General features: G+C 40.2%; 1 protein-coding gene across 5 annotated transcripts in view; it reads left to right on the forward strand.

Annotated features, from left to right (window-relative positions):
* The first annotated feature begins 16 nt into the window (after positions 1-16).
* The window catches only part of DST (dystonin), a 302,875-nt gene continuing 278,476 nt past the window's right edge, over positions 17-24,415 (forward strand). For 2 of the 5 annotated variants that reach the window (XM_040599277.1, XM_040599279.1), the window contains exons 1-3: positions 21-536; positions 983-1,044; positions 15,863-16,051. In XM_040599277.1, the coding sequence (XP_040455211.1) occupies positions 356-536; positions 983-1,044; positions 15,863-16,051 (432 nt within the window). In that variant the 5' untranslated portion in view covers positions 21-355. Of the gene's footprint in view, positions 537-982; positions 1,045-15,862; positions 16,052-24,415 lie in introns of all 5 variants that reach the window. The other 3 variants (XM_040599286.1, XM_040599278.1, XM_040599280.1) reach the window with 3 other exon arrangements.

The following is a 24,415-nucleotide window of genomic DNA, read 5'->3' on the forward strand; positions in this document are numbered from 1 at the left end:
CGCCGTGCCCGCGCCGGCTGCCATGCCCCGCCCCGCCCCGCCGGTGCCCGCGGGCGCTCCCGCCGCGCTCCTCGCTGCCGGCTGCCGCGCGGGCGCGGAGGGGGAAGCCCCACCGCAACAGTCGCCGCCGCGGCGGCTGCTGAGTCACGGCCTGAATCCATCCCGCTCCTCCTCCTCCTCCCGCCCGCCCTCCTCCCCCGCGCCGCCGCCTCCCGCCCGGCTGCCGGCTCCAGCACCGCGGTGCCGGCGGCGATGCCCGCCCCGCTGCCGGGGGGAGAGGCTGCCCGGCGCTGCCCGGCCCCCCGCCGCTCGCCGCAGACCCGCGCACGCACAGGGGTAGCCGGGCGCTTGAGCCATGATTGCCGCGGCTTTCCTGGTCCTGCTGAGACCCTACAGCATCCAGTGCGCCCTCTTCTTGCTCCTGCTGCTGCTGGGGACCATCGCTACGATCTTATTCTTCTGCTGCTGGCACCGCAGGCTCCAGAAAGGGAGGCATCCCATCAAATCCGTCTTTTCAGGTCGCTCGAGGAGCCGAGGTAAGAGATGCTGCCGGTCCCCGGGGGCGGGGGGGGTGGGGGTGCCCCCGGCCCATCCCCCGGGTGCTGCAGGCGGGGGGCCGCCCTGCTTCAGTCTGGCCGGGCAAAGGCTTTAAGAAAAATCCAAGCCGAGCCCAGGACTGCGGCAGCCTTGTCTCCACCCATCCTTAGCGAACCTCGGCCAGCAGGAGGGAAGTGAGGGGCTAGGAATCCCCCCCAGCCCCCCCCCCCCCCCCGGCCTCTCAAGTGCAGCAGAACTTTATGCTCAACTTCTTCCCGATGAATTAAATATAAATGCCAGGCGGAGCTGCCGGCTGCGCCGGGAGAGCCCGGACCCTGTCCCACCAGTCTGCGCCAAAGGGCGAGCAGTTCCGTAAAGCCGTTAGCTGGAGTGAAATCTGAGGTGGAGCTGGTGGAGCCTGTGTGTCTTTCTGCTTCCCTTCCAGATGCTGTCATGAGAACTCATCACTTTCGCTCTGAGGTAATTTATTTAGCACGCAATTTCAAGGTCAGAAGTTGTTCTCTTTACCTGAGTACATGTTGTTGTGGTCCTTTGTTAATGAAATCACATAGCAAACTTTTCATTTTGCATGGAAGACATAATGTCCTCTTTCATTTCTTGGTTTTTTTCCACACAAAATGCGAGCTCTTCATTCGTGTCACCCCAACCAGCCTGCTGATTTGTGTCATTCCCAAAGCAATTGGTTACTCCAAGAAAAGCTGTGCTCACTGTCCGTGCGAGACCTCCCTCTGTCCAAAAAGCAACCCCAAGCCCCGTTATTGACCACACGGTAGATAATGTGCAGAGCTGGTAGGTTTTGCGACTGCAGAGCTGCCGCACGCTTGCCGTGCTGCCAGCCCTCACCTGCGCCTCGCTCCGTGTCAGGGAAGTTGCCCGCTTGGCTTGGATGCTGCCGCGGGAGATCCCAGAAGGATCCAGACTACAAGGCTGCTTGGCAGGCGCCTCATTTTGTGATGCTGTATTCATAGGTTGGGGGAATCAAAACTCTTGCATGCCAGTGCTGAAAGTATAATGCAAAATGTAGTTGCTTCCTAGGGATTCTGAATGAGGAGCGTAATTGCTGGGAAAATATGGAAAATAATATTTGTTTTAGTACATACTTTGTTTTCATGCTGCCCTGCAGAGCTCCTAGCTAGATATTTCTCTTGCTTGGTTTCCTGCTATTGATTTAAGGCATATCTTTGTGCCATCGCCTGTTATTCTGGAAGCCTTGAGAGACAGATTTGCACTAAAATGATCTTTTGTTTTAAATTATTTGCATTTTTCCTTACCCGGTTGTGGGTGAGAAGATTACCCGGTTATGAGTAATGTTTTCAAAAGTGTGCTTGGGATACATTTTTTGCAACGTGGTCCATATTGGCAACTAGTTTTGAACTCCTAACTATTTTGAAATTTGTACACGCTATCACAAAAAGAAGATGACATAGGGAGTGTCCTATCGTTAAACCATGCAAAATCTGGTTTTGTTGTTGACTGAACAGTGCTGCAGTAAAGCAAACAACCAACCGTGTCCCTCAGGAAGGCAAAATATTTTTTCATTATTTAGTTCCTCCAATATAAAATGCTTGGTTTTGATGTAAAATTCTCTCACTCTTGAGCCTAGACAGAGATGAAGTTTAATGTGTTACGCCCTTTTGAAATGTGTGTCATCCTGCATGGTGACTCTTAAAAGGGAAGTTTGCAAAGTAACTGATTTATTTTTATTACTTCAGTATGTGATGCTATTTGCATAGCACCCAGTTAGAAGTAGACTAATATAAAGTGTTTCCTAGAGGTTTCCATTTACTGAAACTTGCTGGAATAAACCAATAACAACTATTACATTATTTTGTAATTTTCTACATCCTCTACAGAGGAGCACCACAGCTAATGGTCTAAACTGCCCTTTTAAATGGTGGAGCAGTTTTCCCCTTCATTATCTGATTATAGACCTTTGATTTTTTAGAGAAAATGATGACTCATTTGACATCATTAAATTTTCATTTTCCAATATTTTTTTCCAAGTAAAACATTATTTTAGTGAATCTAACTGAATTTATTAATAAAAAAAATTCAGGCATACTCCTATGAAAATATTGGCAGCATTATCTGAGACAGAATTTGACATTCTCATTCTATATCAGCACAAAACATTATGCACTTCCAACCCCAATAAGATGTTGATGAAAGCAAAGCATGATACATGAAAATATGGGCTTTGCATAACTGCCCCCCCCCGCAATGAACATAACACCTCAGCTCCAAGTTTTATACCTCAGGGTCCATCTGCTAGCTTCCACTATGCTTAGTTGTTTGTCAGGTGCAGTTATAAACGGTGTTTCTTAATGATAATAAAAGATAATGAGAAATAGGTTGATAGTAAATAGCAGTGGGTTGGCATTCGTCTCCTGAGAGCTGGGTTCAAATCTGACTTACATCACACGTGAATGTGCAGGTGGTCTAGTGGCAGTGCACAGAGAATTATAATTGCCCTATCTACAGAACGGTTGGCAATTCCTGCATGATTGGCTGCCTGCCAGGAAAGCCTTAGATTTGGAAAAATAGATGTGTAGCAAATTTATGTTGAGGTTCTTTGCCAGAGACACAGCTCTCATGGTGTGTGCCTGTTGTCTTTGTCTATATACAGTGAGAACTGTTTAATTCCTTTCCTCTAGTACTGAACCCCATCCTAAAAAATAAGACACCATACTATGGGAGGGTAAACAGTAAATTTGATATTGTATTTATGATCCTTATCCGCTCTCCTGTTCTGAATTTTATATGCCACTGGTGAATTGAATACATAAATAGTCCATTTTTGTGGGTCTTGATTTTGAATGTCTCTACAAAACATGCCTCATTATTATACAGCAGAAGTCTATGCAGATTTACTTATTATAGAATGAACTTAAACACCTGACCCCCTGCCTCAAAAGGAGGTAAATTTGCATGAATCATTATGAATATAAAGTAGGTTAAAGTCTGTCTTTGTTAGAGGTGCTTCGTAACAGAAAAATTAACTAGCAAGAAGATGTGAGAGTTTCCTGAATAGTGGTGCGTCCTCTCCCCACTAACATTTATTTACTACCACCAGAAGTTTGTCAGGCCTATTTTTACATATATTTTTGATTGCAGAACTTTTAAGTTCATTATGACTATAACTGCTCTTAAGATTCCTCCATCCCCCAGGTACTATAGATACTCCACAAAGTCACACAGGAGTCATACCCAGAATAGTTAATGTTTCTAATCTGAGGGAGACCTAGATATGCCATGGCTGTAAAAAGAAAACAAGTAAATTTCCAACGGAAATATTCATTGCTTACATGAAAATCAGACTTTGATGTAGCTATTTGCACTAGTCTCTCCTTTATTTTGAGGATCAGTTGTAGAATGAAATGCCTGTGCTTAACCAAACCCACAGCAAAATAACAATGTAACTCAGTGAGAGTTTTACCAAAATAGGGACTGTGTTCCATTATTAGTTTTTTTTCTTATTATTATTCCTTGTATATTCAAAAACGTGAATGTTATTAGTGATTCACTGACTTCATTCTTGTGCTCTCGGTGGAAGTTTGGCTTTTCATGAAGTATAGGTATTTTCTCTGAGTACTTTGGGGGCTTGGCCTTGATAAATTTCAATGCTTAGCATCTTAAACTTTACAAAGAGGTCTGAATGTCTTTTGTACCTTACAATTTAAAGGCATTGCTTAACATGTTGGTGTTGCCACTTCCTGTGATTGAAATTTCTTCCTAAATGAGTTTTCCTTATGGTTTGAAGCCTCTGGAGTCATGGGATTATGTGACATCTTTACCTTTCAGTTAAAAAGGGAGTAAGCTTCTAGCCCTTAGGCTGGAAGGAATTAATCCAAATGGTATAATTCTCAAAACCTTTTGATTTGGGGGTAAGAACTGTTGAGAAGGAAGGTTCTCACGCAGGCTCTTTAAATGGTTGGTTTTTATGAGATTGTGAAAGGATAATTGTGCTAATTGCTAAATGAGTAGTTGATTTTTTTTATATTATTGGAGGGGTAAAAAGTAATCATATATATAAATCTTTCACCTGAAATTTTCTCTGAGCTTTACAGTTTTCCTTTATCTTACCTTTTGAATTATGAAGACTATGATCTCAGGAACTGAAAGTATCGGTGTCAGTGGGTAGTCATGAGCAATAGGGTGCTTTATTTATGTGTATATTTATGGTGCAATATTTATTTAATTTTGACTCACATATATTTTGGGCAAGTTTCCTGTGAATGCTCCCACTGAGACCGACAGGTATAAACCTACTAGGAAGCAAATCCATAGAAGTTTTGTAGTCCCCTGTAAATTCTGACTTCACATAACCCAGGTGCATGTCTCATGGGACTAGACTCACCAGTAAGGCAAACAGGAGTTGACACCTTGTGAGGAGACTCTCTGGGAGGGCTGGTGGCATGCATTAATCACAGCTGTAGCAAAGGAATAACATTTGGTCGTTTGGGTTTTGCACATTTTCTTCCTAGTACACTGAACAGTCACTACAAGGTTATATATATTCAGTCTGTTGTTGTGACAAGACTGGTAGTGAAATAGGTCAGCCAAGACTGATGACAATTTTTAAAAGCAAATGAATTTGCTAAATCATCCATTATGGCACAATGGATGCAAACCTATACTAAAACAGTCTCCGGTAAATGTATATATTGACTGTGCCAACAATTGATGCCCAGAAAAAGTGTTTATAAATTTATCCCTAAGCATACCTTTGCCATAATCGTCCCCCTTCTGAGGCTGCTTGTGAGACAGTTGCCTAGAAATACAGTTCTAGATGTCTTACAAAACAATAATGAATAGTCTTTGAAGAGTTGCACCATTATTCATCGTGAGCATTGCAGTTATTTATAAATTGTTCCAGATATGTACAGCTCGAGTGAAAAGAGAAATCAACAGACCCTCCAAGCTGAATTTGAGTCCTCTGTTTGATTGGAGGGAGTGCATTCAAGGAACAACAGAAATGTACAGGGCTAGCCAGAAAAATACATTCATTCACCTAATGAAAGGATGTCTTGTTGTCTTTGCAGAGCTGAATGAGCCTGAAAATATTTTACCTTTGTGTTTGACTCATTTTTCCCCCAGGATGTTTAAACTGTTTTTCCATTAGCCGTCTAAGAGTTAAGGAACGGGTTCAAGGGAAAATAAATCAGAGACAAAAATAAATTGTTTTCTTAGATGTATGAAAGCACTTATGTACAGGAATGAATGGAGAGCTATAAATACAGGTTACACTGTATAAGGACAAATCCTTCTATCCATTTTTCATAACATGTCCAATAATATGGCCCAGAGAGAGTATGTCACACTCAGCTGTTACATGGCAAACTAGGAACCACTGAGATTCTGCTTACTATACGTCATCTGTCCATCATTGTTTGTCAGCTTTATTCACTGCAGTGCTGCCTTTAGATAGGCTAGCAAGCATCGGTCCATGCTGAGAAACAGCCTGTTTGGCAATTGTATTACAAAACACGGCAATTCCCTGGCTGCTGCAGCAAGACCACTTTGGTTCCTGAGCTAACTCCAGAGGAGTTAACCCAGGTACCTTTACTCTGTGCTACAGCGTAGTGTAGAAATGCCTGATATGTTTCTATAGCCATCTGGTTGCCTGCATCTCTATTCTGGCTTCCAACAGTCTGCAGAGAAGTGAAATGCTGAGGGGATCTCTTCTTAGCTCTATTAGTCACCCGACAGCGTACTGACATTGTGTCACAGTCCACGTCAGTGGTAAGGCATGGTCTCAATACACTATATATCAGGACCTGTGTTATAAATGAACACATCCTCACAGTTCTCTAACAAGATAGGGACAACCACTGCATAAAGATCCTGTACGTAATAAAAGGTCATCTTACTATTTACTTTCCCATTAATACAATGATGTCAACAACATCCTAGCTATCGTATTTACATATTTATCTAAGTATTTACATACTCTGCCTTGTCAGTATCTACTGTTATCTCGGGAAGTGTGTGTTTTGGATGTGGTTGTAACTGTTGTATGCCAGTTACAGTGCACATGTCTGGTGCACACAAGCAGCAGTTTGCAAGCAAGCAGAGCCCTGGTTTCAAGGGGATCAAGGTGGAGCACGGCTTGTCACCACCTTTCTGTTAGCAGCCACATTGTACACATGTACAGAATGTGAACTTCTAGCTACTGTTTTTTGGCTGAAACTAACCTCAGATTGAAACTGTGAATTAAAATAGCTGAGGTCGTACTTGTGGTGAGCACATGTATTGCCACATCTGCTGTAGGAACTGTTCTTACACAGATGGAAAGGATCATGTAGGGGTCCATACATCATGTACAGCTCTAACCATCTACACCGATTTCTCAGTTACTGTGGTTAGGTTATGAGGGTGACAGATCAGGTTGTGGGTGTCCCTTCAGAAACAGCTCAGCACTTTAGGCTGAGGGTACTATATGAAAGAAAGCACAATATGGACAGGGTGGTATGGCCCTTGGGGCTGCTTCTGTTCCTGGGCTGCCACATGTGTTTTCCTAGGGCATGGAAGAGACTCACGCTGTCTTCCACTCCCAGGCTTTTTAAGGAGAGGTGCCTTTGGTGTGCTACGGAAGAAACTATGCAGAGGACAGGGTGAAGTCACCTTGCTGTTTTCATGTGGGATCTGATTCGGCTGAGCTGGGCTTGTTGGGCCTGGCCCTGTGAAACATGAGCGGATGCCATCCCTGTGGCATGGAGGCGTCTCTGGCTCTGAGGAGGGTGCCTCAGCCCCTCCAGCTGCCCTGGGCAAGGACTTGGCACTGTGTGAAGGAGATGGCTGAGCCAGGTCATCAGACCTGTGGCTGATCTTGATGTAGCACTAGCAAAGCTGGCTTGTTTTTGAGCCAATTTCCTTGTGCTTCTGGTTCACCTGCGAGCCTGGGTACCTGTTATCTGGATACTTCTGCCATCCAAAGCGTTTGAGCCCTCGTCGTGCTCCCTTGTTCCCTACTGCCCTGCATCAAGGAGAGTCAGTGGTTTGCTGTTCCTGACTCATCAGAGGGAACGAAACATGAGTTATGGCTGAAGCACTTCATCAGCTATGGAAACTAACTGCAGTTGGCATTTGGGCAAAGACACATTTCTTGCAAGTTGTGCCAATGTCCTTATCGCCCCTGTCCACTCAGCTGCTTAAATACAGCACTCGGCTTTAGGATGGCAGGGTAAATAGCAGAGCAGACTGGAAGTGAAACACAGTTTTACAAGACTTAATTTATGATTATCTAAATTGATAGCACTAACTATACTGAAATATGTAATCAAGTCAGACTGAGGTATTGTATTTATCCTCCTCCTTTGTTCTAGAGAGAACGAAATGATGCAACTAGGTCGAGGCATCATTCCCTTCTGATCTGCTGCCACTACCTTCCTGCACGTAAAGTGCAGCCGGAGTTGGAAAGTGACTTTGCAAAACCAGTATCCTCTTATACAGCACAATAAACTCACTGTAGGCATTTACAGTTTATAGTCTGTAGAGCTACTCAGCTGACCTAGTGTAGGTGTCTGCTTCAGGATGAACTGAATGGTTCTTCAAGCCTCACTGAGCCTATCGACTAAATTTTTCATTGGCTATAACAGGAGCTTAGACTAGTTGCCCCTGAAGGACAGACTCATTCAGATATGTTGCTGGTATCTGAGCACAGGTATCTTAATAGATAGCTGAATTCCACCCCAGGTATCTTTTTTTAAAGTATTTTTAATAGATGCCTGTTAAGTCTCTCATTAGTTATGCATCTCTTTTATGCTTGACAAAGTACAGACCCATCTTAACATGCTGTGGTGGCATAAATTCTCTTACCAGTTTACGCTTCAGACAAGCACCCTGGACAGAGAGTAATTTCTTTGTACTAGATGTTGGGCAGCACTTGCATGGGTTAGCAATTTGTATGTTATTTCTTATTCTTCTTCTTACTTTATTTTTAATATTGAAAGTTAATTCCTTGCAGCAGATTCTTGATGTATACTGTACACTGCCCAAGCTGAGAAGTGATGAGATGGAAAACAGAGGAAGCAGGGGTGGAAAAGGGACATGCTTGGGAAATGTGCTAGTATATTCTAAATTAAACTTTCTCTTACAGACCACTGATCAAGCAGTACTCTGATTTATTTTTGTTCTTAAGTAATTGTTTCATTCCTACTGTAGGCTTGCGGTGCCTTGAGGTAACAGGGAAGGAACTGGCAAGGCAGCTGTGGAGGGCTGCAAGCCTTCTTGTCCAAGAATGACAGGACTGCCTGGAGAACAGGCTGGCTTCTGTGGTTTATAGGTTTAGACAGGAAAGACTATTGAAAGGGTATCTTGAGGCGTAACTTGGGCTCCTTGGCTATTTGCTTACACATCATCAGATTTTCCTAGTCTTAGGGCTTACCTGCATTGATGGGAATCCTAACCTTGTGATAGGAAAAAACACACATTGTGTAAAACAGCAGTTTAATGCAGCCTGGGTTATCAAAAACTGTATTCTGAATTCACATCTAAACCCTAGGTTCACACAAGAACTTGTATGTATACACTTAAGGGCCTGCTTAGGGCCTGGAAAGCAGGTTATTGATGAACTTTCACGAACTTGGTTGGGAAAGTAATCTTGTTCAGGTTATATAAAAAACAATTGCTTTTAATCCCTTTGAATGTGTGGACTTATCTTGGAATATGACACATGCCAAATCACAGTCTTCAATATCTAAGAAATGGTTCCAGCACTGCTTAGAGTTTAAGTTTTAGAAGATAAGAATAATGTCTCCTAAAATAAACTTAAGACATGCAAAGAAGCATCAGTGAAAGCTTGTTAATGAGTGAGTGGAATGAGAAATTGAATGTGAAATCTTACATTTGATGTTTTAAATCTTGATTCAGATCTTTATAGGAGTAACCTTAGCTAAGATTAAAAAAAAATAATCAAGAGAACCACACAAAAAAAACAAAAAAAAAGGTTGCAGCCTACTTTTTTGAGACCTGATAGAACCAAGAAATAGCAAATGCAGTTGCATCCTCCTTGTGTGTTTGTGAAGTAATAGACTGAGTGAATGCAGGTAATTTTCCTGCCACAGAAAACTAAGACCTAGCTTTAGTTAGCAATCATTAATATTAGAGAGGATGTATAAGTAGTTTGGAAGACTTAACTTGAATCTTTTATTTTGGGCTGAACTTCCAGAACTGGCAGTTAAATGCTGTGGAGGTGTTATTGTTTCTTTGTAAACTGAGGATATTTGGGATGGAGGTCACTATGGGAGAAGGAGAAGGGAAATAATGCAATCTTGGTCACTTTTTAATTTAAAACAGTTCTTAAAATGCATATAGAAGTTTGTATGTGCAGCAGAAAGATTCTCAAATTTCTCTCTTCAGCATGCAGAAGAATTTGATACAATGAAGTTATTTAATTAAATGTGCCTTTTTAGTTCAAGTAGGTACTTCAGCTATAGGGTTTAATTCTATTTCAGCCTGTCTGCAAAACAGCTGAGAACTCCAGCATCTTGAGATCGGCTTTGATACTACGCATACTAATGTCGCCAGGCCCTAAGTTGTTGTAGGTTGCATATACATGAAAGTTTCCAAGCTTTAAACAAGCAGTAACTGACAATTCAAAGACTGTTTCGTGAGGCCGTTAATTGACAGTGGTAATAGATGACAATTCTCATGCATACACAGCCATTGTCAAAAACCTTAGAAGCAAGTACACGAAGTTGGATATCCTATCTGAGCTTCCTTTGGCTTTGATATTCATTAGTGCAGCTGCAAATATGCATTTAGTCTACGGGACTCACTCAAATATCCGTAAAGGCATTTGCAAACACAGTTGAGTTCTGTTGTCATTCCTCCAGTTGTGCTGAGTTGTGGCTTAATGCTAGCTAGCGCTTCTTCTGTAGTTTACTGAAGACCTGCCACAAGGTAAACTGGGCTGCTGTCTAGTGTCCACTGAAGTTAACACAAAGATTTCTGTTGGCTTTAGCTGGACATCAGATAATGCACTCTTACTTCTCTTGAAGTTAATGTTTAGGGACTCAGAAAACACATACTGGCTGGAAAGGTTGGGTTCCAAGACTAGAATTCCAACACCCAATGTATTCTACATAAAATACACACTGGGAAAAATGAAGAATGAATATGGTTTCTTATCAAGCATAAGAATAATAGATAGTGTATGATGAAGGCCGTAGGGACAGTAGCAACTGGAATGGAGAGGAAAAGGGTCTGGTGAATCAATACAATCACACATTGAAAGAATGGAGGAGTCAAAGATTCATGTCACTAAAGTGGTAATGCACACACGGGATAGCACTGATTATTCGTGTGGTGCTATTTAAGTATCAGACAAAGAATTAAAAAAAATACAGAAAAACCAAGACAGTGAAAGAAAAAGGTTCAACACATTATCCAAAGTCCCTGCCCATGGCAGGGGGATTGGAACTAGGTGATCTTTAAGGTCCCTTCCAACCCAAACCATTCCATGCTTCTATGATCTGTAAAGCAAAAATTGGACAAGTTCTTTAGGAAGTTTCAAAATCCTATTTTTTATATTAATGAACAAGCTAGGAATAGGCAAAAACGTAACAAGGATTGCAGAGTATGACATACTTGGTTATCAAATACCAGATCATACTGAAGAAATTCTGAAGAACGGGGCAAATGAGCACACATGATGTTCATAAATGCAAGGCTGGGTGTATTACAGAGAAAAGGAGTTTATCCACTTTATTAATTTTTACGTTTATGGTTTCCAAAAGGGCCTTTTGAATTACTCTTGACAATTCAGTGACCTCTTTCAGATGTATAGCCTGATCAGAAAAGAAGACGGGATGGGAAATATTTAAACAGAATAGAAAAACATGCTATATTATTATAGATATCAGTAGGACAAATTCGTAAGAGTGCTGTGTTGAATTATGGGGATCCAGCAAGAGTATGTCTGGGGTGTGTAAAACTCTCTCTCTCTCTCTGGAATTATGTCATATAGAAGACAGAAAATAAGAGGAAATCTGACCATAAAATATATATGGAATGATGAATACTGTATCGAAGGCAGACCAAAACCTGGTCCTGATCCATCCTACCTAATTTTGGATACTTACAATATAGATGTCTATGAGTGAAGTAGTCAGCTTGGTCTTCCTCTGTGGCCAGTAGGTGCTGTTAGGGGATGGTTCATCTGACCCGGTGACTTCAGTGGCTCCAAAGGGAGCCCAGGGAGGGGAGGTCTGCTGAGCTTTGGTCAGAGGAATCCCACACTGTGTTTCTGTATACAAGAAATCAGTTACTGAATCAGAGGAGTGAAGTTAAAACTTGGCTGGATAAGAAGATACTTTTTTACAGAACCCCTTACCATGGCAGTAATTGTACATAACCAGTTGTTTGTGAGCTGTGGCACACAGCGCCCAGGCTTGCAGTGTTCATCATTGGTTTGGGTGTAAAGATAGACACAACGGGCCCTTTCAATATTACCACGCTTCATTCCAGGAAAAAAATGCTTTCAGAGAAGGCTTAAAAGGATGAATTTCAGCTAAAAGAGGCTGATCTGCCCGGTCTCCTTCCGTAGATAAGAAAGCTCCCTTGAGAGTAAGTGAACTAGGTTTTGGCTCTGTATCAGCCTCCAGAGACACCTCTCTATTCCTGCTGACTGTAGAGCATGACTAGGAAAAACAGTCCTCATGGATTCAGACTCTAACCAGGAGGATGCACATGAATGCTTTTGGAGAGAAGATAATCCCAGGTTCAGCTTGCCTTTTGTCTTCTGCTGTGGTATCTAAAACTGGTTCTGGTGGTCATCTGAGTTTTTTCTTTAAGGAAGAATACTTTGTAGTGTAAATCTTTGTGCATTTATTTTATTATTTAGAAGACAGATTTTCTAAAAATAGGTATTTGAGTTCTTGTTTGTTTTGCCTTGTTTCAGAATTTTACAGGCATAAAAATGAGTCAGGCAGTAGGGTCTAGGAATGAGCAACTCCCTCTCAGCACAAAGAAAAGGTTTGTCACTGTCCAGTGACACAGCATTCACATGATACCAGAAATTCCAAACTGCTTAATGGTGTTAGAGCAACCTCATTCTATTGCCCCCAAGATTTAAAAATCTCTAGTGTTTTCTCAGCGGTCTCAGCTGGTATACTGTGCATACCTGAATATTTTGCAATACTTCTCTGCTCTTCTGTGAGTGCTGACTTAACATCTAAAATAGTGCCATCCTTGCCAAACAGATATTTGTGTAATCTTCACATTTTTTATTTTTGATTGCTGAATTAATATGATAAGTTTTCAATTTTGGGTTCAACTGAAGGATAACTAACACAGATGACACAAGAAAAGTCTGTTCATTTCACTGTTGAGAAGGGATCACTGGCCATTCTAGTTTTGCAATGAACATAGGAGTAGCAGCTGCCACAAATTACATCACTTGACTCCTCTCTTCATTTTTGATTACCAAATTTTGAAAATTTCCAGATTTGAGGCTCTGGTCTGGCAAGGTCTCATTGCAGGAATGAGTAAGCATTTCAGGCTTTGGTCTGAGGACTCTGCCCTTGTAACATTATCTTTGTTGATATGGAATTAATTTTCCACCTGAAATCATGATCCTCTGCCTTTATCGCATTATAATCCTCCCCAGAACAACCATTTGTGATACTGTGGGCAGATTATGACTTCAAGTGAAGAATAAGCTTCAGCAAACAGAAGCAGATGAGCTCTTAAAGAGATAAAGATCCCATTTTCTTGCTAGTAATAAACAGCAAAAGAGAAAAATATATAAAATACAAAGGAGAAACATTGTCTATTAACAGGCTTTTCTGGAAGTCACAAGTGACTTTTTAATATTGAAACATAATACTCCATCAGTAAACCCTGAAGTACTTTGGGGTGAAGTCACTCAGTGAGACAGACCCACATACTTAAATCCCTGTTTGGCTTGCATTTCTAAGCACTTTTAGAGCTGCTTAGCTTCTACCAAATACTTCTGTTACATAAACATACTTTCCCAAAGAGTTTTATCCAGCTAATGGGGATGGGAGCGTGGTGAGGGAGCAGCTGCAGCGCAGGGTATATAACCTGGCTTCAGCCCGTAGCCCTCATCTGTAAGTGAATCTTAATGCATTTAACGTTTAGGAAATCTCTTCTAATTTCAGAACTCAGAATAGATTTGCTGGGCATTTTGGTCTATTAAGGAATATTTTCTTCTACTACAGAATAATATCTGATGCACACTAACATTTTTCTGCAGAAGAGAACTTCCACAAGCAGCTCTGTAACAGCAGGCTGCCCGTGTTGCATTTCCCCCCCTCATCCGGAATGTTCCGAGCATCACGTTGAATGATAAGTTGTCTCTGTTAGCTGCTAGAAAGCAAATGGGGCGGTATATTTTCCCACTGCAATGGTGTGGCAGAGTATCTTACAGATTTACGTCTTTAAATGTTTAGAGATCTGCCTATACCCATGCAGGTCTGCTGGCTGCAGTGGCTTCCCTTACTCTGCTTGTGTTGGTTGATATGGATAGGGTCCTCCTTCCATTAAGATACAGGGAGTCAAAGTCTGGCCCTACCTGTAGACTGAATGACTCCACTGCTTTAGTAGAGTAGGTGGGATCATAAAAAAAGATTCAGGAAATTTTGGCCATCATATGTATTTCATAGCCCTAACGGACCACATACATGAACCTCCCAGATGAACTAGGTAGAGCTGGGCTCTATTCCTGTCCCTCCTGTCCAAGTGTCCAGGAGTAGAAGGTTGCTACTTGGAAGTTACTTCACCTGATACTTCATCTTGACACTTCAACCTTTTCACATCATCTGTTGCATGCAATGTGTATCTGTAGCAGTTACCAGCATGTGCATGTAAATGTATGTTTGTGTGGTTTGGCTACCACATTGACTTCATGGAGCACACCTTTACGTAACGAAAGTAGCTGTTGGTCTCTCTGAGTGCCCAGAACAGACTGCAGCTCTCTTCCCTTGCGGTCTCATGAACATTAGAGGAGTAAATCCAGTTTGCACAGAGCCATACATCTGACTTCTGATTGCTTCAATTTACCAACTTAACATTTTAGCATAACTTTTCTAGGCTGATTTCCTATAAGGCAAAAAAACCCACCAAAACCAAAAGGAAAAGCTAAGGGAAGGGGAAAAAAAGAACAGCAGGTTTATAAGGAAATCTGTTGCTCCCACTAGTATTCAGCTAGCGGGAACTTGGGATATTTAGATTCACAGCATAGATTTCTGCACTTTTAGCTAAAATCTCACCTTGCAGAAGTTTGATTCTTTATATGGACCAGCCATTCTGAGCGCTGGGTTTGTCCCATAAGGACTTCAGCGGAAATACTTTACTAGGAAAAAAAAAAAAAAAAAAAGGTGAAAAATTCGGCATTATTGCATCTATTCTGGGTTTTGAAAGGTAATATAGTCCTTAAACTGCAGACTGTCACTAAGGTCATAGATTTGGCTCACTTATTCTGAAAGCTGATGTGACTAAGTGAATGAAACTCTTATTTATAACCTGGCCAAGTTTAATATCAACGCACGTTGTATTCAGTACAAATGACGCATGGCAGGCTCGTGCATGCTCATGAGGGCACTCAGTGAAATGAGAGAATGCTCATTGTAAATGCTCTGCAGATAGCAATACAGGGCTAGCATTATATGTGTTGCCATTAAAGGAATGAATTTCTATAAGGCTAAGACATTCTGGATGATGCCCAGAGGTTTTCACAGCAGCCTCTAAAAAGCATTTGTGAAGGGCATTTTTTCCTGAGTTTATTGATTTGGCCAAATATACATGTATTTCTCAGATGATAGCAAAAGACAGCACTCTGTCTTAATTATTTTATTCCAAATGGTAAGGCCTCCCCCCAAATCCAGCAGCATCAGAACTCTTAACAAGAACCATTAGTCATAACGAAGTGTTGCCAGCTACCAGTTTTTCTTCACTTTCATTCTTAGGAAAGAATGCACCTTTCCAGCTCACGCTCCCTGAAACAATTTCTCATGAGGCCAAGAATTAACCTGGAAAATTTTAATTAGAAATTAGAACTATTTAGTTATAAATAACTAAAAGTGGGAGCTTATAAAGAAAAGCAACAGGCGTTACTGCTGCTAGCTGTGTCAATAGTACATATGATTGAGAAGTATAAACCAGATGTGATATTAACAGCACTTGGCAACATCTCTTTATTGTTACATGCAGTATAAGTGCAGGGTTAAAGATGAGCATGCTTGTACCTCAAGTTGTTGTTAATGTCCTGTATGATTTTTGTGGTGTTATATGGCTCTGTTCTGGGAGATCTCAAACACGATGATTGCTTTTTCTGCTATAGGGCTTTAGATCAAGTCCTCGTCATGCTAGAAGACGTGTAGCACCTCGCCTTGAGGAAACACAACCTATAGTGGAAGCTCACCACCTAAGTGAGCAGGAAACTTCTGTAAGAAAAAGAAAAATCAAGAAAAGCAGCCGAGTTCAACCAGAATTTTATCATTCTGTTCAAGTTACCCCAACTCGAAAACCTGTAAGTATTCTACCTTTAGGGATAAATAGCACTTGAAGTATATTGTAGAGGCATGTAATGGAATTCTAATTTTTGGGCCATCCATGTTCTGTTCCTCAATTTAAAACCTTTTCAGTTCTCATGTTGAGTGAATCTAGCTACAAGTTCGTTTGACTGCATTTGATGTTGATGCATACCTCTACGAAAGATTCTGTTATGAAGAGGGATTTTGAATTTTGAGTTTTATTTAATGTTCAGTCTGTAGTTGATATTCAAATAAGATATTTAATTTGATAGTTTTATAGTGATATTACTTAACAGGTTTTTACAGCACATGTATATGTTATTGAAATTCCTTATCACATTTATCAGAGATTCTATGTACTGAACCAAAATTATATTAAATCTCATTACTAGATACAATTTTGAGGTCTCTTTTGCTTTATACAGTATTTACAATCTTTCTGCTCAACAAAACTTGTATCGAGTCTTATCATTCTTTGCTCCTCAGCTTGATCTAAACATAATTCTTTCAATACTGATAACCTACTTTTAGTGAGGAAATATGACAATTCATTGAAACACACAGTCCCTAATGTAAATGCATGTGAAGATATTTCCTGCAGACACAATGCATTCCTCTTTTTAATGAGAGCTCCTGGCTTTGATGCATTTGCTAACCTATCCGTGCCAATGCTAAGGGGCTTGAACTACTTCTATTAAGCCAATATTATTAAAAAGGTAACTATTGAGCATACCCTAAAAAAGATATCTCGAGGTCGCTCCAACTTAACTGAACCCTCTCCTAGATTTGTGTACATTGACCACCAAGAATTATCAGTGACCTCTGAAGCTGGTTTGAGAAAGAGCATTCCCTAGTGGAAGTACATTGTCTGAGAGATCAAGAAACTTGTGCACAGAAAAGAAAGCCACAGCTGCCAGAATTTCTACCTTTCAGCCAATACCTTTCGTTTCTCTGCTTTCACTTCACTGTTCCCCAATTTCCTCTGTTCTCTTGTGCTTCCACTTATTTATTTTACTCTGCTGCTGTTTCTGTGGTTTAGTTTGATCTGATGGATTCGTCTTCTGCTCTACTTCAAGGATCTGCTCTTCCTTTTTTCTCAGCCATCTCCCTTTCACTCCCATCCTATCTTGCTCTCTAGACTCCTGGCCGTAACTGTTACATTCTTACTAGGTCTCCAGCCTCTCGCCAGGCTCCTCTCTATTCATTACTTGCTTCTGATCTTTGCCCCGCTTTGTCATCCTTCCTTCATCTCTTCCATCATCTCCTCTATTATTTTCCATTCCGCTCTTGGTTTTTCGAATCCCTTTTTTGTTTAATTGTTATTTTTTTCCATGGTAGCCCTATGCTGAGGGTAAGCCTGCCTGTAATCGTGAGGCTATTACCGACTGCTGATTACCAACGTGGGAAAAAGAGCATCAGTGGTGCTGAATTAAAGAACTAAAACTGTGGAAATGGTGTAAGCAGCAAAACAGGCTTTGAAGAATGGATTAGTGAAATTAAGAAAGCCCTGCTTTTCCCCAAAGTCAGTAACACGTCAGGGAATTCAGGACCAGCAAAGAAAAAAAGAAGTGTAAGAATAGAAAATGCACAGTGTTACCATATAACTTGGTTTTCCTGTCGTTTCATGGTTCTGTGCTGTGTCTGACAAGACCTACCACTGAAACAGTAATAAATCCCAGACACAGAGAAAACTTCTCTCAGTGCTGTCACCATTATGTCACTATCTTGAAATTGCTTTTGCAGTATATCTTTTATGCAACATTATATAGTTCTTTTGATAGCCTTTTGTTCTACAGCCTAGATGAACTCACATTTCTACAAAAAAGAATAATTATCTTTATTAGACTATGATCCAGAAAACATAAGTCACCAATTTCATTTCTCATGGATATAGTAAGTTATTTTGAATGTATTATTAATGCCATGGTGACAGGGTGAGTAAGGTTCATGCCATGACGAATCCCTGCAGCGCTGTGAAGTTTCATGCAATCATAGTGTTGTCCATCCCACCGTCTGTCGCAGCTTCGTTCCACTTAGTCTCGGTGTCTCAAAGATGAGAGACTTTTGTCCGTCATCTTTGAACAGTTTTACGTGATTCAGTGCCAGAAATGCTCTTGTTAGTCTGCATAATTTCTTTCCATTATCTTTTCCTGTTATTCCTAGCTCTGCCCACTTGAACCACTTTAAGTATATCATCTGTTGTCTTGATGTTTACACTGGGGAAATATCTGTAGGCAGCTATGGCCATATCCTGCTTAGTCATGACTTGAAAAAAAAAGATGTATGATGTCTGGTAACAAGAATACATAATTTCTCCTCATAAAGCAGTTCTTCTGATCATTTTTGTTGCCTTTTTCCTACTTGTGCTTTTTTGTCCTGATTTTCTGACAAGAGAGAATGGTATTGCCAAATTAACTATAAAACAGCGTTATATGGAAAGGTTTTTGTTTGCTCCAGGAAATATCCGAGTAATCAGTCATAAAATATGTTAGCATGTTCTGTTGCCATATTAAGCTATATGCTTAAAGACTTTTCAGATACTTCATTAAAAGTTTTGTTGGATGTTTAGATGCTAGGCTTTCTTATTCCTGCTAATTTAGGCTATTTCTTATTTGGTGGTTTTGTTGTGTCTAGAACTCGTTTTGCAGTTTCCTAGCCACAGCTATAATTATCTGAATTTGCTTGGATTATTTCTCACTTCCTGCATAGCATTTTGAGATCTTTCCAGTATTGTCCCTGATCCTGTCAGAACTAAACAAAAATAAATTAGGTGTAATTGTGTGTATGGGAGTAACTTCACTGAAGACAACAATTGCTCCCCTTGAAAATCTACATGAGCAGATGTTTGCAGAAATAGAACATTACTTTTCCTTGAAAATGTCTTTTTTTTTTTTTCTTTTAAACCTTCAAGGTCATTAATAAAGACGTTAAATACTTTTCATCCTGATACTGATCCTTACCAGACAGAGTTCATAGCCATTTTCACTTTATCTTATTCATCTTACTGCAGCACAACGTCAACATAATGGTGTGTAGCTTACCCCTTTCACAGCACATTGTTATATATTGTGCCCTGTAGGTCACCCTCTCATTGGTGGCTGTATTATTTGTGCTAATGTTCCCTATAGTGACAGTTTTACACCAACTTCACACTGAGGAGAGTCCAGATACCTATTACTGAAGCATGCTTTGAATTTTTGAACACAATGGAGAACGCTTGAGTAGAAACAGAACTGTGTTCTTTAAATTAGCATGACTTCATGGAAGTCAGAGGAATGTTACATATCACTCCTTTCAAAAATTGGGTAGTTAATTCTGTATAGGTAGTTAAATTTTCTGAAAGCGTGGAAGGATACACAAAAGTCTCCTGTTGTGAGCTTGCTGCTGTCTAGGAATACTTCTCCAGGGCAAATTTTAAACTAGGGGTTTTATTACAAGCATTTTGCAAATACTACTTATATTTTACGTAGTGGTCTGCTCTGAAGCAAAAGCATAAAACACTGCAAATTACTAATATGTTTTTTTTTTAACCTGTGCTGGCCTGGAAGCAAAAGATGGCCTTGATTTGTGCACATTATGGCTTCTGAGCTGCAGGGTTAGTTAGACATACAGGTCTGCCAAATTCTGATTTCACCTGTATGTTTAAATATATAGTTGAAAAGAGATGCTGTCAAAGCAGCGCCTTTTGACACCTCCATTGTTAAACAGTTTGAAGGGCTCTTAAATTGCCTGACTTGTGCAGCCACCAGGGATTACTTAAGACCATGAGATGTAGTACCAAAATTTGCACTTGCATTTGTCGTAACAGGATCACTGTATGATGTGCGGCAGATGAGACTACAGAGACTGGGGCATAAATAACCAGATGCTAAATCCAGTTTCTACTCAAAAGCCTTGCCCTTCACTCATCCAAACTTACTGGTCTGTTTCACACCTGTAGTGTAGTGACAGCATATAATCGAGGTGGTTATCTACTAGACAGTGTTAAAAAAAATGTATCTCTAAGTAATTTACAAAGAATAAACTGATGACAAATAATGATCTCAGAAGCACTGCTGCTCCTAGGTATCCCTCCAGTGTCTCCTAATGAACCCATTTCTAATTATTTAAAGACTCCTTTGAAGCAATTTAGCTTCTTAGGGGTGGGTGAAGAATCACTACAAGGGAACAGAGAGGGAGGTTAGATGTTTGGGAAGAACACATGTAGAAAATGGACTGATGCCACCAGCTTCATTGGTCTATTGAGACTACTCCCATGACTGAAGTGAGGCATGCACTGTAAAGACAGATGATGCGAGTTTGAAAGCAAAGTTAATCAGTTTTTAACGCATGTAAAACCATGAGCTGTCCCATCCATGGTCTTACTCAGCTATCCTGGTTTTTGCATTTATGTGTTTAAGACTTAAAACTTATGAGACAGTATTACAATTATGTAACAAAAACACATAGGAGTTCTTTTTTAAACATCTAATACCAAATCATTTATAGAAGTCTTGGTATTAGTTGACACCTTACCTAAGATGAAATTTTTCACATGGATGAAGTTGTTTTACAGGGCTTTTTGGGAGTTTTTGATGTGTGTCATTAAATAATTGCCATTTCATTTTGTTAATTTCCATTTATACTTCTGGTGTTATTTACTACTTTTCCAATACTCTGGTGTACTTTACGTGATATTTGAATGACCTAATGTAGGTGACATACAAAAATTACTGATCTCTCTGCCCAAGATTTGGGTAATTCCAATATTAACTATTTAATCTATAGATTGCATTCCTTTTGGATTCCTTCTTCCTTTTGGAGGCATCTGCCTGTTTTGAATTATGTCTCCTGTGGAACACATTTAGAAGCAAATATTGCAAAACATTATCTTACCATTTTTCACCTTTAGCATTTTTATTAACATTATATTAATGTTCTCAAAACATATGACAAAGCTGTAAGCTACCAGACTCTGCATGCATATCCTCTCCCAGGCTAATCTGAGCACAGCCATAGTGAAGAAATGGAGGGAACATGTGAATGAATATAAAAGGGAAACAAGGACTGCAGTTTTTGCTTTAAGACTGTTGTGGTTTAACCCAGCAGGCAGCTAAACCCCACACAGCCGTTCAGGTCAGAAAAAAGGTAAAACTCGTGGTCTGGTAAAGACAGTTTAACAGGGCAGAAAATGAAGGGAAAATAATAATAATGATAAAAGAATATACAAAACAAGTGATGCATAATGCAAATGTTCAATAACCACTGACCAATGCCCAGCCACGCCCCGAGCCGTGGGCTGCCACCCCTCCAGCCACCTCTCCCCAGCTTTATTGTTCAGGATGGTTCATACAGTGTGGAATATCCCTTTGGCCAGCTGGGGTCAGCTGTCCCACCTGTGTCCCCTCCCAGCTCCTTGTGCACCCGCAACCTCCTCGCTGCTGGGGTGGGGTGAGGAGCTGAGGACTTGGCTCTTGCAAGCGCTGCTCGGCAATAACTATAACATCAGTACGTTATCAACATCATTCTCATCCTAAATCCAAAACACAGTGCTTTACCTGTTACAGGTACTAGGAAAAAAATTATTTCTATCCCAGCTGAAACAAGGACAAAAACCTAAAGGATATTGATGGGGATTTTGAGAAGCTCCTGAAAAGTTTATTAGGTGATTGATTTGTAGTTTTTAACAAGATTTAAGCATCTAGACATCTTAGACATTTTCTTAAAACACCTCAAGGAACCTATTTTAGGTGTGTAGAATCTTTGCAAATATCACTATAAATGCTAAATCCAGTCACCTTTGAAATAAAGACAAAGATTGTAGTGGCCATTAGGTTGACTTCAAAGGCACCTCTTTTTCTTTCTGAACATACGCATGCCTGCCAAGGGGTTGTTTACATCTCTTTCTTGGACTGTTTTGGTTTATTGCTTTTCTTATAGCAAATAACTCCTCACGGATAAATTCTTCATAAAAATTTACACAAAGACTTCATTTTCCTGCGACTCTGCTAGCTTCTGTGACCTCTTCCCTTGCTGCCTGCTCCCAATTTCCTCTTGGGTGCTTTTCCCTCTCCACCCTGCAGCTCATCTGTTGCACTGTAGCAAATGCCCATTTCTTCCACTCCTTTTGCCCAGCTCCTAGACAGTTCAGATTTTTTCACTAGGCTAGGGAGGTAATTTTTTACAACTTTTAAACTACTTTTTGTTAAAGTGCAATAGTAACATATTAAAAATTGGATCTGAGACTTAAAATTATTGTTGGATTGTCTTTCCAGTGATTTTTTTTTCCTATGGATAAGATACTACATCTATTAAGTAGTGCAAAAGAAACAGTTAATTGCATTAGTGCTAATAATTATTGATGACACAACTATGTCAAACCACATAGAAATAAGCATAGCAGTAACAGTACAAATGTACATTTAGAGCACCTTAACTGACTTCAGTGCTGGCTCCTATTTGGACAGTTAAGGTCATTGGTATTAATTGTCTCTTGTGATGGCAGATCATGCCTGGTTTGAGTGTATTCACTGAGATTTGCACTTGTGTGGTTGGAAATAGCATCAAATCTGTGTTATTTTCCTATACACAGTTTCAAATCACCCTATACTTGTGGGCAAAGCCTTCTTAAATAGCAGGTTTTCTCTTTGATAGGTTAGCTGATTCCATAGGATTTTTATTTTGTCTGTATCAGTTTTTATTCCCAGAATAAATGCTTATTTACTGAAAATGGGATGTGAGCTTAAACCAGCCTGGCTCTGTTTGATCTGAAGTGTTGAAAGAGGGTTAAAGTGCACCCTTGGTCCTTGGCGCTGAAGCTAACTTGTTACTAAATTAGCAGTGAATAAGATAAAATAGTCTTCAACTGTTTTATCAAAGAAATAGAGCGGTAAAACTCTGGCTTGAAAAACGTGTAATAGTTTTTTTGCCACTCTTATTTTGCCATGATTTCTATTAACTGGGATTTTGTGTTCATTAACAAAATTATACTATATGTATGCAGTGTAGCCTCACTGAGAAATTAAATTTTTAACTGTTCAGAATTTTTATCTTTTAAATCCCAGTATCCTTCCTTGATAGGTAGTAATATAAACCTAAGCTGCTAAAATGTGCTAGAGGTCTTAACTGTAAAAAAAAAAAGTTTTATGTAAATGACCATAAATAGTAAATTTTGTACAGTAGCTGAAGGCAGGTTAAAGGTTTTTTTGTTTGATTTTTGTTATGATGGTATTATTTGCACAATTTAAAATGGCCAGTTATTGTCTCACAGATGCACAGTAATTATAGAGCCTAAATGCAGATGTTTCCTTTTCCTTCAGTGCCACAGGAGTCACTCTTCAGAGCTGTATTGTGTAACATCCTACTGTGGCACATAAACAGTACATCTTTATATAGCAAGGGACTCCCTTATCTATTTGTATTTATATATAACACTACACACGGGTATTATGTTAAAAGAATAGTTTGGCAAAGGCAAGTATTCAAACATTAGGAAGTTCTGGAATTAGGGTTACATGTGCAGCTTTAATTCAGTCGATTATGCATCCGCATTGTCATATAGACTTGAATTGTATGGAGTACTGTTTTTTCACAGGATGTACTCTGTATTTATCGTAGGATGGAAGTGCTCTTAGGATGACTTTTATGTGTAGGAGTTATGCTGCATAAGTTGTAAAGTGTGTAAATGAATAAAACAGGAGGCTGCAGGAAGGGAGAGGATCTCTCATTTCTTTAAAAAGCATTGAGTGCTGCCTTGGAGACTAAAGGGTGGGTACAGGGTCACTGTGAATGTGCTGAGCAACTGGCTTAAAACATTTTTTATCTTCCATTTTCTAAAAGCCTGACTCATAGCATATGGTTGGGTTTATAAAAGTTCTCAAGCTGCCATTCACCACTGAACTCTGTATGCGCTGTGGTCTGAGTATTACTGATACATAATTCTAGTAACTCTTAAAAAATCAGATCCCCGGCATCTCAATTTGACCTAGGTAACAAAACTGACCTCCTGGTTTCAGTTTTGCATCCTGTGTAATGGGAAAGATCATTAGTATTTGTGAAGCAGTCATATACTACTGTAGTGATGAGCACCACAAAACAGTCTATGAAATAACAATTTCTTCATCACACCGGCATTTAAATAGCATGAAGTAAGTTGAGTTTTGGGGCTGCCCATTGAACAGAGAATGACAAAACAAAATATTGAACGACTGTTCATGGAACGAATATCACCCCTCATTTGCACTAAGTAAGAGACACCGGGGATGTAATAGTATATGATCGCATCATTATAACTGCACCATGATGTACAAATAAACAGGCTGAGCTAAGGTTGCATGGTGAACTTTGACTCTGGGATTTGGTAGTATTTTACTTCTGGACTT

Source organism: Falco naumanni, chromosome 6 (genome assembly GCF_017639655.2).
Source record: "Falco naumanni isolate bFalNau1 chromosome 6, bFalNau1.pat, whole genome shotgun sequence".
NCBI lineage: Eukaryota > Metazoa > Chordata > Aves > Falconiformes > Falconidae > Falco > Falco naumanni.